Source organism: Dama dama, chromosome 20 (genome assembly GCF_033118175.1).
Source record: "Dama dama isolate Ldn47 chromosome 20, ASM3311817v1, whole genome shotgun sequence".
NCBI classification, from domain to species: domain Eukaryota; kingdom Metazoa; phylum Chordata; class Mammalia; order Artiodactyla; family Cervidae; genus Dama; species Dama dama.
This window is the reverse complement of record NC_083700.1, coordinates 23,671,274-23,688,016: the sequence shown is the minus strand read 5'-3', so window position 1 is coordinate 23,688,016 and position 16,743 is coordinate 23,671,274. Positions and strand designations below refer to the sequence as shown.

Below are 16,743 nucleotides of genomic sequence, written 5' to 3'. Positions count from 1 at the left end.
ATTAGGCTAATCCAGGACAGGATGACAGCCAAGTGTGCAGTTTACAGAAAGTGCTAAAAATCAAATCAGCGTTTGCATTCCTCTAGTTAATGTTGGCATAGCCTGGGTCAAAAAGAAGAGGAATGATATCATGTGTCCCATATACCTATTACATTTCTCTTTATTTAAAAATATCCATGTGGCAACTTACATTCTTCAGGTCCTGAGGCTACCTGGACAGATACATCTTGATGGTAAAATTAGTAATTGATGAAGAACTCAAATATTATTGCTGTCTAATACTTTTATTCAACAGTTTTATGGGGGAAAAAACTCACATTTCAGTATGTGTTACATCACATAATTTTCAGACATGTCAGAATCCAGTGACAAATTACATTTGGAGAAAAGCTTTAAAATCCATTCTTGTAAGCCACTCCTTTGTGAAATATTGAAAAGCAGCTTTGTCCCTCAGCACTAAAGATTACAAAAAGCACCATTTAAAGGAGGACTGACATATTTAATTCCCTTCAAATTATAGTCTTATTCCCCCTTTATAACAGAGCTGTATTCATTCAAAGTGCTATGGTGAAGTAACAACCAACATTCTAAAATTTACCAAAATTTAAGCAAGTTTCACATATGAGGCCCAGTGTGGAGATTAAGACTAATCAACATTAGTGAGCTTTGGCTGCTCTAAAACCACAACCTGGGTAGGTGTTCTGTAGATGGGAACAGAAAAGAAGTTAGATGATCAGTACATAATACTTAGGGTAGGTACTCCTCAGTCATTTAACCTGACTACAAAATCCACAGAATATTCAGTATTTCACACCAATCATACTGCAAAAGCACTGTGCTACATAAAATTCAACTCCACTCATGTTGGAACTAATACAAAATTTAACTTTTAAATAATTTATTCAATTCAAAGCACAACTGAGTAAAGCAAATCAAGACAAAGCCCAAATTTGAATCCTGGAGGGATTCCATTGCCAAGAACCGTATTTCGTAAGTAACAGACTCTTAGAGCCTTTTCCTCTGCTTCTTTTTTCTTAGAATTTTTAAAGATTTGGCCTTTTTACTCTGAAAGTTCCAGTTCACTGCAGAAATGACAGCCCTTCAACCTCCAATTGTGATCGATGCTTAAGGAAAGACAAATGCCTAGACACAGAGTTTTAAAAGACCCTAACTCCTATCCCTCCTAGGTCCTCCATCCCATGGGTAACTAGAGTCAGCAGTTCCTAGTAAAAGACAGCAAGGACTCAGCTTTAAGAATGAGTCAGAATAACACAGGAACCAATGGTGAATCTGCTCTTAAGTCTATGCCCCAAATCACTAGAACATGAAGATTTAGAGATCTCTGAGAATAGAACATATTGCAAACATACACAAACATAGACTATTGCATATAACTTTTAGTTGAGGTCAAAAATTTAAAAGCCCTATTTCCCCAATTAAAAGCAGGGGAGTCTGTCGTTAATATGTCTCCTTCATTTATACCCAGATTAATATAAGCCCAGTCTAGAGGTAAAACTTCTTTCTCAACTTAACTTCATTTTAGCAGCATACATGGAGTACCAACACTTTTCAAAAATTTTTTATCTCAGATCCATTAGGCACAAGAGACTAGAAATAATCAGAGTGAAGTGACTGGGCCTGGGTTTATAGGATCCTGTCAGAAACTTCTCTTGAATTCTTTTATAGCCTTTCTCTACCATATATAGGCATTGTTTTCTTTTAAAGCCAACACTCTTGAGGCCAGATACCCTTCAGGGGTTTTGCCTAGTGATTAAATCCCATTCAACTATAATCTTAAAGCAAGCTAATAATCCTGACACAGATGTTCTTCCTTCCATGACACATCTTCCTTAACAACAAGATGACTAGTATTTGCTTTAGGTAACGTTTGACTTTAGACCCTTGTAAAGTTTGCCTGACACATGAAGTTAAAGCACAATATAGAACAAAGTGTAGAAAACAGAAACAAGAGACAAAGGGAAGATTTTTTTATATGGTAAATTCTATACAATGAGATCCAAAGACACCAGGATGTGTCTGATTTAATTTTTAAAAGGATATTTCTAGTTCTGGGTTACTTAAGCCTTAATTTCCTAGTATCACTCCTCAGCTCAGTTACTCTGCTTCCCACAACTCCTATACCATGATAAGCTCTTTAATAGTCAGCCTCCTCAAAGAGTTACATTCTTATTTTTTAACTCTGTGACACTCTTATAGGCAAAAGCTAACCAACCAACCAACCAAACAAAAAACCCCCCAATTTTTCACTCTTTATTCATTTTCAAACTCTGTCAAATTCTTCTGCAGAAAATAAACTATCCTTTTAACCAATATAAAAGAATGAGTGAGCTGTACTTTGGGGTACTTTCCTCCTTCCCTTTCAGCCTTCTAGAACAGTTTCTTGGAGGCAGACTGAGGACAGTATGATAGGAATTATCAAGGCCATGGGATGTTATCAACAGCACAGAGAAGGGACAGGGCTGCATAAGTCCATCCAATTCCTCTTATTTGTCCCTTTCCAAAACTGCTGGTAGGCTCCAATTTCATATCTGGCTGAAAGATTGATTACCTCAGAATTTGGAAAACTGACACCTTCTGGACATTTCCAGATTAGAAAGATTGGAAGGTCACCAACACCAAAACCTGCTGTTGCTGAAGACAGACCCATTCATTTCATAGAAGCCTCTGAGAAAACTGGGAGGAATCTCTTTTCCTACCCCACGCTAATGATGTATCTGTGCAGAATAGAAATTTTAATACATGAACACATGGATGATTACATGATAATACCGTTGAGAAGACATGTAAGTACAACAAAATCTTCCATGTAGCAAGCAAGATTTTAAATCCTAAGTGATTCACTTGTTTACTGGGTATTAGAAAAATACAAAATTCTAGTATAACTGAAGACAGTATAGATCCTGACAGTTGATTCTAACAGAATTTTAGAATGGCACACCATTATAAAAGTGACTAGAACCAAAACGTTCTCCACAAAAGCATTTTGCTGTAGAGTGGCCTCGAGTGGCTAAAGCAGTATTTACTCTCAGCAATTAACCACCAAAGCACTTAGCAATTTGCATTCTCAGCAAGACAACAATCCCATACCATACTGCTCACACAGATGATCTAAGAGTTCTACATACCCAAAGACAACTATGTCATCAAGTTTACATGGGAAAGAGAGGAGGTAGCTAACTGACATGTGGGTACCCTTTCAGTGGGACTGGGCTCATCTCAAGGAGTCTCTCAAGCATCAAATCTGGCCTCCTTCAGTACTGAATGTTTGGCTTGCATTTATTTGTAATGTAAGAGCCACAGAAACTTAGGGGAAAATATCTTATCTCTCAATCTCAAGAGTGGATTGAATAGAAACGTTTTACTCCACAAATGGAAATCACTGACCCCTCTTCATCATCAAACACTTTTTGGGAAAAGATACAGAAGAACAAGACGACTGTTAGCATTTAGCACATGAAAGCAATACTTTTCATTGCTGAGGCTACCAAGGGTAATTTCTTGCTTCTTGGCGTAATGAATCGTTAAGTTGAAGGAAAGTTTTAGGTGCACAAAATGAGCCTGAATGGGCCTGTATCTAGAACAATGTTTACTGTAATGATGTACACAGAGGCAGCCTCATTAATGTATGATTGTAGAGGGCTAGACTAGAGAAGAAAATACAGTGAGCTATTTATCAAAAGCTTGAAGTTCTCCAAAAGCAGTCTCTTTAGACCAATGAAAGGGCATTTTTTGGAGAAAAGAAAAATATAGGCACATAAAAATCTTCCAAGGACAAAAGACATGAAAGTTTTCACTAGTTTTACTCTCACCTTCAAAGCTGTCTGCTCTGTGAAAGAAAACATGGAAGCAGGGCCAAACCAGGTGGGAAAAAGCATGGGAATGTGCCAATACAGCCTTAACCGTGGCACCAAACCAGAACAAGAAAGGAGACCTTCCGCATTCTGCCTTTCATGTCATACTAAGCCAGTTTCTTCAGTAGAAGTTAAAGTAAGTGGTAACAAAGTGTCATGGGCCTGTGCTGGCTTAAAAAGGAGACATCCTGGCAGCCCTAGTCTGTGAGGTGGGTCAGGTCTCACAAAGCCTTTGAAAGGGGTCACTTACCCACCAAGTTCTGTGCTAGGGAAGGGTCAGGTATAGGATTTGAAGGAGGCTAACAAAGCAAGAATGTGAAATGAAAGGGAAAAGGGTTCTTATGGGGCATCTGGTATCATTTTAAAAAGCACAGATTGTGCCACATTCTCTGGGAATACAGAGAACCCATGCAAGAAAAGCTGCTCCTGCAAGGAGGCAGCTGTAAGTAGGGCAGCAGTCTGGCACAAGTCCATTCCTTGGAGAGCCAAGGTAGTAGCAGTGACAGAATCCCCACCCAACAAGGATCCTGAGAGTGTGTTCTTCATTCATGTTAGGAAAAAAGATTCCTGTAATGGCTCTTCCTGAAGCTCTCCCAAACAGGTCTTGGTGAGTTCCCACAGGCAGGGAGAATACATCTAGCTAGGAGGCTTCCATTAACTTTCCCTTCATATGTATGTATATATATATATATTGTGTTAAAATAAATTCCATAAACTCATAAAGCTCTCATCTGCAATCAAATGCAAAAGCAGAGCATCCTACTCAGAGGCACTGAAACACACATATTAGCCTCAAAGCAAATCAGCCTTCCAGTCCCAGCTAAGACTGGTCCAGTCCAGAAAGGCAAGGGAGATGCTTCTCCTGAATCCTGGGAGGCAGTAAGGGATCCCTCAGATGGGCTTGTACAGAAGAGTAGTGACATACTTCTTCTTATAGCGATGGGTTGCACTAAGGACCATCACACTGTCCTGCAAGGGAAATAAACACATGCAGTTAATTCATTAGTTGAGGATGGAGACAGCTGTTCCCAGCCATTTATCCCTCACAGTTGCTCACTTTAAACAGAGTTACTTTGATATTATCAAAAAAAGGTGGTTTGGGAGTCAAATCAATTTGTTTTGATCCTGACACCTACTGTTACACTCTGTGACCTTGAGTAATTACTTTGTTGTTGTTGTTCAGTTGCTAAGCTGTATCCGACTCCTGTCTCCAAGTCTTTTTTCTTCATTAAAAAGGATAATACCCACCATTAAGATGGCTCCAATGATTACATGAAAATATCCGACACAGAATCTGACAGAAAATAGGTGCTAAAGAAATTAGTGTTCTACCTCACTTCCTTTTCCACCTCAAATTCAAATATTTGGCTTAAAACTATCATGGAAAAAAAGAAATATTGTGACATCCATTTCCAGAAGGAAGTCGTAAAAGCAATGAAAAGAAACGGCAGTGATCCTTTTGAAAAACCATTTCCAAACCCCAAAACAGGTCTAATTTCCATTGAGTATCTGGGGTTGGACTTAAAAAACATCCTCACTGATCAAGAGGGGACTCAGCAATCATCTTCTATCCTTGAACAAAGTAGACCCTAAAATCCTCCTTGGAAAGACACTCCATCCAATGAAGCAATTCCAAACAGCTTAAACAATCTTGAGAGAACCAGGGACAGGTATCATCCACAATGAATACTTACCAGATTGACATTCTGTGACCACAGTATACAGATCACAGCCTAAACATGACAGAAGCAAGGCAGGTAAAAAATTTAACTCCAGAAAGAGTTTGGTAGAAATGAGGAGCAGGTGACAAAAAGACCTACTTTGAAAAATCAGCACCATAATCTCTAGGAAAGAACATGGAATGACGATGGGAGGACAGGACCTCAGTCCTCTCTCTGGTCCTAACTGGCATGTGACCTTCTCTGAGTCTTAGTTTCTTTATCTCTAAAACAGGAGTTAAAAATAATACTTAATCTCACAAGCTTATTAGGAAAATTAAATTCAATAATATATGTTTATAAGTACCTCATAATCTGTTACAGACAGCTGTATCAGTGATTTCCCTAATCTGGCTGCATATCTAAGAAACATAAGCAACTTAAAAAAATTAGTGAGGCCCATCCTAGATGCACTTATTCAGAATCCCTGGGGATAGGGCTTCTGAATCTATATTTTCACAAACTTCCCCCAAGTAATTCTGTTGATGCTCAGCTTAGTTTGGTAACTAAAGAACTATATAAAATATCTCAATAGCCAGACCACAAAGACATTACAGGACTGAACAGATATTTTCAATCCAGAATCTAAAGCAGCAGAGAAATCAAGAAGCATTCTAAGAAACCAAGAAGCATTCTAAGAGCTGGGGAGTGGCGGGGTGGGGGTGGGGGCAGGGTTGGCAGTGCACAGGGCAAGTCTGGTCACATTTCTCCTTTAAGTAGTGTATAGGAAAGATGCAAGCACTGGGGTATATATGACTCAGGCACCTGAAAGCAGGTCATGTGCACCTTTAAAAACCGGAGGTTTTAATATCAGATTTAAACATTCTTTGAACTGGAAAGTAAACTTGCTTTTTCTGCAAATGAAATCCTAGTACTTACTATGAACTCACACTTAATTAAGTAGGTGATGCAAAGGTTATAGCTACCCAGAAAGAAACCAAGAAACAAAAAAGTCCATTTAATCACAGGGCAATTCAGCTAGCCAGAACTCAGATATCAAGACTAAGATTTAGAATAAACAAACTCACCCTTTGGTTAAAAAAAAGAAAGTTCTTCTCCTATAATTGGACCATTACTGCCAGCTTCAGTAAACCACTAGCGAACGTGTGTTCAACTCTTGTCCTCCTGTTTCTGGGAGCTATGTGAAAAAGCAGGCCCACCACTTACCTTAATGGACAATGCATAGAGATGGTTCAGCATGACATGATTGGGCTCGGGGAGCAAGGCTGGGTCACACTGTTTAAAAAAAAAAAAAGACTAAATGGGGTTAAATGTATAATCTTAAACCAAACAGTTTATTCTTCCTCAAAGATCTTTGGAACTGTTGAGAAACTCAAAACTAGAAGGTATTATTTCTTTTAAATAATTCACTTATTCTAGTATACATCAATAATATATTCTCATCACAGAAAAATCACAAAAATTCTGAGTCCCGGGCAGAAACTCTAAGCTTCAGTACCTATTTCATCCTCTTTTTAATAGACCTTACCCATAACACATATGGAAGGTTTGTGTTAAGAGGCAAAAATAATCTTAGTGGGAATCAAGTGAATTGACTAGAAATATAAATTATATGCAAAATATGCTTCTTTTGGATATCGCCAAATGATAAATACTTCTTATGTTGGAATAAAAGTCTTAGAAACTGTTTCTAGCAATCCACAGCTCTGAGCTGATACATTAGGACCAGAAGAAAACTATGAATTTTGATATCAGTACTTGGAAAAGTCACAACTCAGCCCTGGAAAAAGGAACCTGTAATGCTACTGATACATACATGATTCATATTCAACAGACCTCTGTAATAATCCCAACCTCTAAGATTACTACACTTTGGCTCAAATGATTCTAGTAACCCTCAGATGCCCCAGCAATATTTTTAGAATACTCACAGATATGTTAGTGTCCTTGTTAAGAATAACTTGGAGAAGGTGAGGAGGCAGGATGGGTGGGGATTTAAATCTCTCCTCTGATCGAAACACATACATTTCTTGACCATAAGGCCCTGGGGGTGAGCTGGAAAGGTCTGGAAGATATTTATTCAAATATAAAGGCAAGTTGGACAGCTAGTAAAGATGCATGAAAAAACTGTCAATACATGGTGGGTAATATTAAATATGGTAGAAGTCAAGAATCATAAACTTGTGACTTGTTGGGTCTACAACTATAAGGCAAAGAAAAAGTCTGGGTCATCCTGAACATAAACCATGAGGTTCTTCAACATGGCAACACGATTGGAGGATAGGGGAAGAGATAAGGATGTAGGTTCAGGGGAGAGCTACTCCATTTATCAACTGTATGACTTGGGACAAATCTCTCTACTATAGTCAGTTTCTTCATTCATAAAATGAAAACAACAATTTCTGCCCTATTTCACAGTGTTTTTATAGGAATCAAATGAGACAACAGATGTGACAATGGCTTAAAAACTATTAAACAACATGAAAATATTAGATTTTTCTTCTTCCCACTCAAGCAACAATAAAGGTTATAAATTCTAGGACTACTGATACTACAATGAGTGTAATAACAAGGAAAAATGACTAACAATGTAGTAATCATTAGGGAAATACAACTTAAAACCATGATAAGATACCACATCACACTCATTAATTCGGCTATAATAAAAACAGACAGACAATAATAATTATTGGCGATGATGTGGAGAAACGAGAACCTCTGTGCTATTCCCATTGCTGGTTGGAATGTAAAATGGTGAAGCCACTCTGGAAAACAGCAGTTCCTCCAGAAGTTAAGCACAAAGTTACCATATGACCTGCATTTATATTCCTGGGCCACTTACCCAAGATAAATGAAAACAGATGTCCACAAAAGAACTTGAACATAAATGTTTATAACATCATCACTTGTAACATGCAAAAAGTGGAAATAGTCCAAGTGTCCATCAGCTAAATGACTGGATCAACAAAATGGTATACCCATACAATGGAATTTAATTCAGTTGTAAGGAATGAAGTACTTATACATATTAAAACATGGATGAGCCCTCAAAACATTATGCTAAGTTAAAGAAGCCAGACACAAAAGACCACAAAGTGTATAATCCCATTTATACGAAATGTCCAAAAGAGGAAAATCCATAGAGACACAAAGTAATTTAGGGATGCCAGAGGTGGCGAGAAGCAAGGACTGCGAAGTAACTGCTAATGGGAATGGAGTTTCTTTTGGGGGTGATTAAAATGGTCTGGAATTAGATAATGATAATGGTTGTACAACTCTGTGAATACACTAAAAATTATCTAATTGTACACCTTAAAAGAGTGAATTTTATGGCATGTGAAATTAAATCTTTAAAAAATGGGAAAAGTATATGCAGATAACAGAAATACACAAAAAGGAGAAGAACTATGATTTTTTGCTTAATATTTTTTACGGTTCCTAGTAAGAAGGATTTTTAAACCAGTTCAACATAAGAACTCAGAATTCAATTATATGTGGGGCAAAAGAAGAGTAGCAAAATACTGTTATATTAAACAATATCTTAAAAACATATACAACTTGACACTTTTCAAAGTACTCTGTTATTTTGTCACATGAACTACAAAAATACTCTTGGTAAGTACACAGAACAGTGTTTTTTCCCTTTTCATTAAAAAAAAAAATGGTAAAGTCATTTAGCTAAAGTCACATACATGGCTAGATGGTCACAGAGTGCAGATTAAAACTCAAGATTACTAATAAAATGTATTCTAAACCTTTCCTCAGAGGATCAGGAAATTGGGTGAAAGAAGGAAAGGAGGAATATCAACAGTATGCTAGTCTTCTCTCTATATAATTATGATTTTATGTCTATTATTCACTGGTTGCTTTGTTAGAATCATATAATGCAAAAATTTAGTCATAGTCGCCTTGATATTTAATTTGGTATTTTTTAATCTCTTTTTAATCTCTGCCCCACCAGTTAAGAACAATGTCCAGCCTTACTTTCTGACCTTATGTAATGAAAACAATATCTGTAATTTTTCTAAGCAGACAATTATTATACTATTGATTATTCTCTTAGAAATTATTCTGCATAAGCTACCCTTGTGTCCTGAGATTCTAATGTCTCACTTCTGGCACTGTGTCTCCTCAGCTGAGAGTTTAAGCCTTTGATTTTACTGATAAGAAACTTTGAAAACTAAAAATGTTGAAGGATTCACCCATAATGGGAAAGCTAGTTAGTAGCAGAGGCAGGTTTTGAACTCACAAGGGAGAAGTTTGCTTACTGGGAACACAGTTCTTTAGACATTCACAGTCTTTACCGTAAAGTAACCAAACTGGTAACTGTGAATGTGGATGGCAAATCACTTTTCTGGTGTTATAGCCAATTTAAGTAGAGATGAAGGCCTTGGAAAAAATACTGGGAGAAACAAAAGGATATAGGTCTTTTCCCCTATCGAGGATTTTTTTTTTTAACCCAAAACTTTAAAAATTTCAGTTAACACATACACAAAAGAAATTTGAGGTTTTTATAACTCTTTTCCCCAAAGATTGCCATATATGTAGGGCCTATTAAATATACAACTGCCAACTAAGCTATCAGTCTGGCAGGATTAAGTTGAGGCAGCTAAACAAGGCAAAGGAGACATAAGTAGCCCCTGCTAGTTGATACTGTCAAAGGTCAATGAAAAAACTGAAATATTATTAGAAATAGCTTCTTAAACTATAGATCACAGCACATTAATCATTTATAAAAAGAAGAATAAAGTAGAAAATAAAGTGCTTCACATGTAATAAAGGCAAACATTATAGTGCAAGACATGTTACTGGTTTGTGTGATGTGTGTTTTGGGTTACAATGTAAATTTAATGTAGATCAAATATATTTACTTTCACTTACTGTGAAATAAAATACATTACACAGATTTCATTCTCAGAGAATATGACCTAAATGTTTATAGGAGAAACATATACACAGAATTTGGAAGGTTCCTAAGTTGAAAATGAAAGAAACAAAAACCACTCTTGGGAAGAAACATGCATTATAAGAAAGGAAAGATCAAGAAAGAGCAAATACTACAAAATTACCTCGACAAGATGTCTCTGAGCTTTCCATTGAATCTAGCTTTAAAGCATCAAACACCTCAAAATCAGATTTCTTGACATGGATCAAATTGTTAATTGTGCCAAGCTGACTGGTAACCACAGGCTGAAACAGTGAATGGAAAAAAAAAAAAAATTTCATGAATCCCCATTTCAAATGCATCTCGTCCATTCAACTCTCCTCTTTTTAGAAGGGATTATACTTGGCACCACCATCTTTTATCAACAGGGAAATCCAACAGCAATGATATTTGACACCCAGAGGAATGATAGCTAAAAGGAGACTGTTAAGCCAGTGATTACCCTCAGAGGTCAAGGTCTTACCTCTGATGGATCATGAACCCACTGTCCATCCACAAAAAACTTGTACTGGTGCTCTCCCTCAGGGAGGTCCAGGATGGCAACAAAGTCATTATGGCTACAGAAGAAAACAGAAAGTTAAACAGACTAAATTCTTATTACAAGACAGAAGATAAAGTAAAAGCCATGAGGCAATCACAGTATCATACCAGTGATCTCCCACATTCCTAAGTGATTGCACCCCCTGGAGTAAAAAAATAATTTATAAACCCACTCTCCTTTTTCTATATCCCCTTGAGCATGTATTTGCTAGCCTTCCTAATAACTTTAATTTGTAACTAATATCTGGAAAAGAACAATAAAGATATTAATCCCCCAGAATGTTTCACCTTAGTACAACTATTTTGCTTCAGCAGAACAGATCCCTCAGGAGTGTAAAAAGGATAGCAAGTAGGTTCAGAATAAGAAGTGCCTCAAGGTACTCTTTCCACATTTTGGTGAGCATTTTCTAGCAAATTACCTACATACAAAGGGCCATAGTCAGTTACATAATTGACTGTTGCTCTGCAAGCAACAAATAACATTACTACCTAGAACTTTACAGTGTGTTTTGTTTAGTGCAGAAGTCAGGGCAACTGGACTCAGGCAGTTATGGGAGACTTCCCACAAGCACAGAAAGACTTCTATTAACACAATCCTAAAGAACATACCTACAAAACTGTTACAAGTCCCTCTGAGGCAATGACATTCTAAGTGGTACAACATCTCTGACTCACTATAAGGTTAAAAAAAATGTCACAGATATAGTTACTGGTCACAAAAAATGTTCTAGAGAGAGTCCCTAGCAGGTGGAGAGGAGTAGTCTAGCCAAGTCTCTCTCCTGAGAAAGGAAATTGGGTCTCTACTACTGGACCCAGTAGACTCAACCAAGACACTTGTCTTCACCTCTTAATCAGTGGAATCTTGGTGCTCCAATTGTTGAAGGACCCAGAGATGAAGACCTCCTTGCCTCCTTCAGACCAGCGGATAACAGTGGGCCGGGCCTGCTGTGTGGGCTTTACGGAGTCCTCCAAATCCTGCTGCCATGATACAAACTCTTTGTCCCCAGGGAGCTGTAAGAAGGATTAGGTCATCCCTAAATTGTGACCCTGGAATTTTGAAAAGGTCACTCTCCTCCTTAGGGCAGAGAGGGGTGCTACATTTCTGATAAGGATTAATAAGTCTTGAAATGACCAACTACATCAAATTTTGAACAAAACTATAGAAAAGAAACTCATCTAGGACCCAAATGGTCAAATGGCTTATGCTCAAAGTCTGCCCAAATCATAGCCTAATTTCTGAGTCTAAATGAATCACTCATCCTTTCAGAGCCTTAGGATTTCCCTTAAAATACAAACAAACAAAAAGCCTTACTTCCTGTTACCAGATTAACTCATAGGCAGACAATCATGACATGCTTCTCTCTTAAGAGAAAAAATATGAAAATAAAGCATGATTCTACAAAAAATAATTAAGTTAGTCATCTATTTTTTTTCTTTTGCTGTGCCATGCAGCATGCACGATCTTAGTTCCCCAACCAAGGATTCGAACCCTCACCCCTGAAGCGGAAGCACAGAGTTTTAATCACTGGACCCCCAAGGAAGTCCTAAGCTATGTAATTTTCATATGTATATATAAGCATCTCAATTATCAGTTGTAATAGAAATTAGAGATACTAAAATTCTTAAATAATTCATAATCTCCTCTTTAGTTAATAGGTTATAAAAAGACATTAAATATATAAAAATCAGATCATTGGTTTCCTAAATTTTGAGAAACAGTTATGAAATCTTACTTATTTATCTATGCCAGGCTTATACTAGTAATTTTCAGGAGTAGGGATGAAAATTGTGGAGCTATAAGAAGCATCAGATCAAAAACACAGTTTCCTTTAAAAAAGTGGTTCCAATATCAAATGAGGTATGTAGGATTGCAGAAGAAAACTGACTCCTTAGTCAAGTTTCTTTTCATTACCATCCTTTATAACAGAAACTGGCAAACTATGGCCAGTGCCAGATGCTTTTATAAATAAAGTTTTATTGGAAAATAGCCACATTCATTCACTTATTTTCTATAGCTGCTTTCATGCTGCAATGGCAGAACTGAATATCAGTGACAGAGACTGTATGGTCTGCCACAAAGTCTAAAATATTTACTATCTGGCCCTTTACAGAAAAAGTTTGTTGACCCACCCTTTAGAGTGGCTTAAATGACTTTGGTAAATAAGTCTTTATGGTATCAAGTCAAAATATTATTAATACCAAATAAAATAATGTGGGATTAAAAAAAAAAAGACTAGTTTATTCACTTGCACTTTACTTTCAAAATGGCTGGGGCAGTCTACCTTCCATACTGTCTCTGAATATTCCTCAAAACTACAGTATGAGACGTTACTGGCAACATAATCCTTAGTAAACAAACAGAACTGAAGGAACTTTCACTTATATAAGGAAGTGACTTAAGAGAAAAACTTGATCTCCATTTTCTCAAAGCAATGAACTCGTCTGACAGTCTGGATTAGAATTATAGAAATTTTTACATTCCTAACAATTACATATGCCTCAGATTCTGATTCAGATATAGAACCTGGGAATCTATTTTTAAGAAGCTTCCCAGACAATAATACTAAAATTTAATGTTGAAAATAAAGAAAGAAATCTCATCATTAGAGATACATCCTAAAATACTTGCAGATAAAGTAGTATTTGATATGATGGTCTGAGATTTGCTTAAAAATAATTGGTGGGGGTAGAGTGGATTGGGGTATAGATGATATGAATTCATTCATGATTTGATCCTTGTTTAAACTGGATGACAGTTATATAGGATTCATTACACTGTTCTCCTGACTTTGAAACATGGACAAATGTTTCAGATTTTCCATGAAATGTTTAAATAAATCCCAGCTAAGTCTAATGTGCAAATAGGACTGAAAACCATTGAACCAGTCCACTGAAGAAGGGTGGCATTTGAAGCAATACAGGCCCATCTGCCACTGTTTCTATCATTTACTTATATGCTTTATTATTTTAGAATTTGAAAGCTACAAACTATTAATATGCCTAGCTTTGGAAGAAAGCCCTTCCACGTATGATATGACATTTCTGTGGTAGGCATCAGTGCAGCTGACAAGCAGAAAGATTGTTTACTCCAAATTAAATACTCAGCAAAATCATCAGGAAAAGAGGCAAAACAATTAGAATTACAATTGAAAACTGTTTAAGTGAAACACTGAGGAAAGAAATAGAATAAACTGAGCAATTGTAAAATCTTAGATTTGGAAATGACCTTGGGAATTATTTGAACCAATCTTATTTCACAAATGGCAAGACTGAGGTAAGGGAAAGAAAGATCCAAAATAGGCTCCATTTCAGATCGAGCAACTTGGCTTTTATTCAGGACACCGATTACTGCAGTCACAGTTTGACAAGTACACAGTACTTAAATCCTGAGTCATCAGTGTAGGAAATGGATAAAAGTACAATCACCTTGAGAAAGCTTTGAAGAAGTAAATTCAGATGGCTGGGAAGACAGCCCAAGCATTGAGGAAGAAGTCCTGAAGTGGAAGAAGGAAGAAAGGAACAGAGAAGAAACCCCAAGAAATCACCTTCACTTCTCTTTGTGATTATGTTTTCAATTGGGATCCAAGAAAATAAAACAGAATCCACATTTCATGTGTTATCAACCCAGCAAAATTACTTTCTATTTACCCTGGTGGCTCAGATGGTAAAGAATCTGCCTGCAATTCAGGAGACCCAGGTTCAATCCCTGGATCGGGAAAATCCCCTGGAAAGGGAATGGCAACCCACTTCAGTATTCTTGCCTGGAGAATCCCATGGAGAGAGGAGCCTGTTCATGGGGTTGCAAAGGGCCGGAGATGAATGAATGACTAACACACACACACACATTTACAAGAGTAAGTAGAATAAAACCTCAGATGTGTGGCAAGGGATGAGTGATAACGTCAAACACACCCCAATCTCCTCAATCCCTCCATTTTTCTACTTCATCCCAGTCAGACTACCAGGTAGAATTAATGTATTTAATGCAGACAGCTCTAAAAGTGATTAGAAACATTCGGATGTAATTTCATTGCGGTCAGCTCCATCTATCCTTTCTGCAGGGTGAACACAAGTTGCCACTTTCCGGAAAGTCCTAGACTGACAGCCAGGTCTTCAAGGAAACTGTGGGTTGTCCGTTTTCAGCTTGGTAATATTATGAAGTACTATCAGGAAGTGAAGAAATCCTAAAATTATCTGCTCTCCCACTTAAGTAGCAGCTGGACGTGAAAAAAAGCACCTCAGCCACAACAACTATTAAGTATGAGATGAAAACAGCAGTCAACCAAACAATGTCTTTTATTGATCCCCAAGACTAGGAAAAAGTATTCATATAAGCAAGGGGTTGCTGCTCACAGTCATGCCAAAGGGGAAGAGGATCTGAAGTGCTGATCTCTTAGAAGGGCAAAAATGAGACTAATACAAAGAAGTAGAAGTGTTCAGGGAAAAGTAAGTCACCTGCCTACCTTAGGGCAGATGTGAGAAACTGCCGCCTATGGTCACAACTCAGGTAACCTACAGTCTGAAGTTTTTCACAACCTACAAATTCATCAATACTCTAGAAGAGGGCACCCGTGCAGGTCAAGAAAACCAAGGGGGAGTGGGGGGTGGGGAGGTTTGTTGGTCTCATGCTAAAAATGTGGCAAACAGAGGAGTCCAGTAACAAGAACTCCGCCTCTATCCTATGTTGAGGCAGTACCGCAAAAAGAATTACCACTCAGAATCTCCGTCCCCAGGAAAAAAAAAAACAAAAACAAAAACCACCTTTAATTCTAAAAACCTTAATTCGGGTCAGTGTGGTAAGAAAAAAGCAAAAGAGGGAGGAGGAGCCCTGACACCCAGCCTGCAGCAGGACGGCCACCAATTGGGGGCGTGGGGACGCTCACCTTGGAGTCCGGCAGGCTGAAGACGCTGGGGTCGTCCGTGCTCCCCACCATGATCTTATGTTCCTTACCCGGAGCATGGCCGCCGGCGCCCTCGGCGCGCGCAGCCTTGGCGCCGTGGCGCTCCCCGGCCACTCGATCGCTGGTGGTGTTTCCCATGGCGGTGCAGCTCGAGTCGGGGGCCACCTGCCGTAGGGAACAGCATGGGGCAAGGGACACCCCGGCAGTCCTGTCAGGGGAGCCCCCGGCCCCGCCCCTGCGCCTGGGGACCCAGGCGAGGGAATCCCCGCCCCAGGGAAGCCGCGACTGGAGGACCTCTTCCTCCCTGGCCTCCAAGAACGCCCAGAACCCCCAAACCCTCTAGAGGCCGGCTGCTCAAGAAACCCCCTTTCGGGAACTCCCCCGCACCCCCCGCGCTTACGGTCCAGGGGAGCCCCCACCCCAATCACCTCCCACGATGCTCTCCCTCCTCCCGGGACCAATGGTGCGATGGCTGTTCTGCGGAAAAAGCCACCAATAAAGTTATCGAAATTGAAGCCTCGCCCCGGGCTAGCGAGCCGGGTTTCCTCCTAAAATGGCTACAAGATCGGTGGCGCGGGGCCCGCCCCGCGCGCGTTCCCTGCGGCCGCGCCGCGACGGCGCCCGGGGCCAGCCGGCCTCTCTAGCCGCCGCCGGCTCGGTGGTGGGCCGCCGCGCGCAGCCTCCACCTCCAGGCGGGGGCGCCCGTGCCGCAGGCAGCGGAGTGCGGGGCCAGGACAGCGTCCCTGACAAGCCTGCGCCGGAATCTTAGGTTCAGATCAGTTCAGTTCAGTCGCTCAGTCGTGTCC

At 39.1% G+C, this 16,743-nt stretch overlaps 1 protein-coding gene across 2 annotated transcripts; it reads right to left on the bottom strand.

Moving 5' to 3' along the window:
• Positions 1–265: 265 nt before the first annotated feature.
• Positions 266–16,520, bottom strand: PRKAB2 (protein kinase AMP-activated non-catalytic subunit beta 2). 2 transcript variants are annotated; one of them, XM_061121014.1, is made up of 8 exons: positions 16,366–16,520; positions 15,920–16,102; positions 11,881–12,047; positions 10,960–11,053; positions 10,621–10,741; positions 7,483–7,616; positions 6,758–6,826; positions 266–4,841 (listed from the first exon to the last, which is right to left on the bottom strand). In XM_061121014.1, exons 2-8 carry the CDS (start codon positions 16,073–16,075, stop codon positions 4,764–4,766), a joined length of 819 nt encoding a protein of 272 aa, XP_060976997.1. In that variant the 5' UTR covers positions 16,076–16,102; positions 16,366–16,520; the 3' UTR covers positions 266–4,763. The 2 variants fall into 2 exon arrangements, with proteins under 2 accessions (XP_060976997.1, XP_060976998.1); XM_061121015.1 differs by lacking the exon at positions 16,366–16,520 and having other exon boundaries at positions 15,920–16,275.
• Positions 16,521–16,743: the final 223 nt, after the last annotated feature.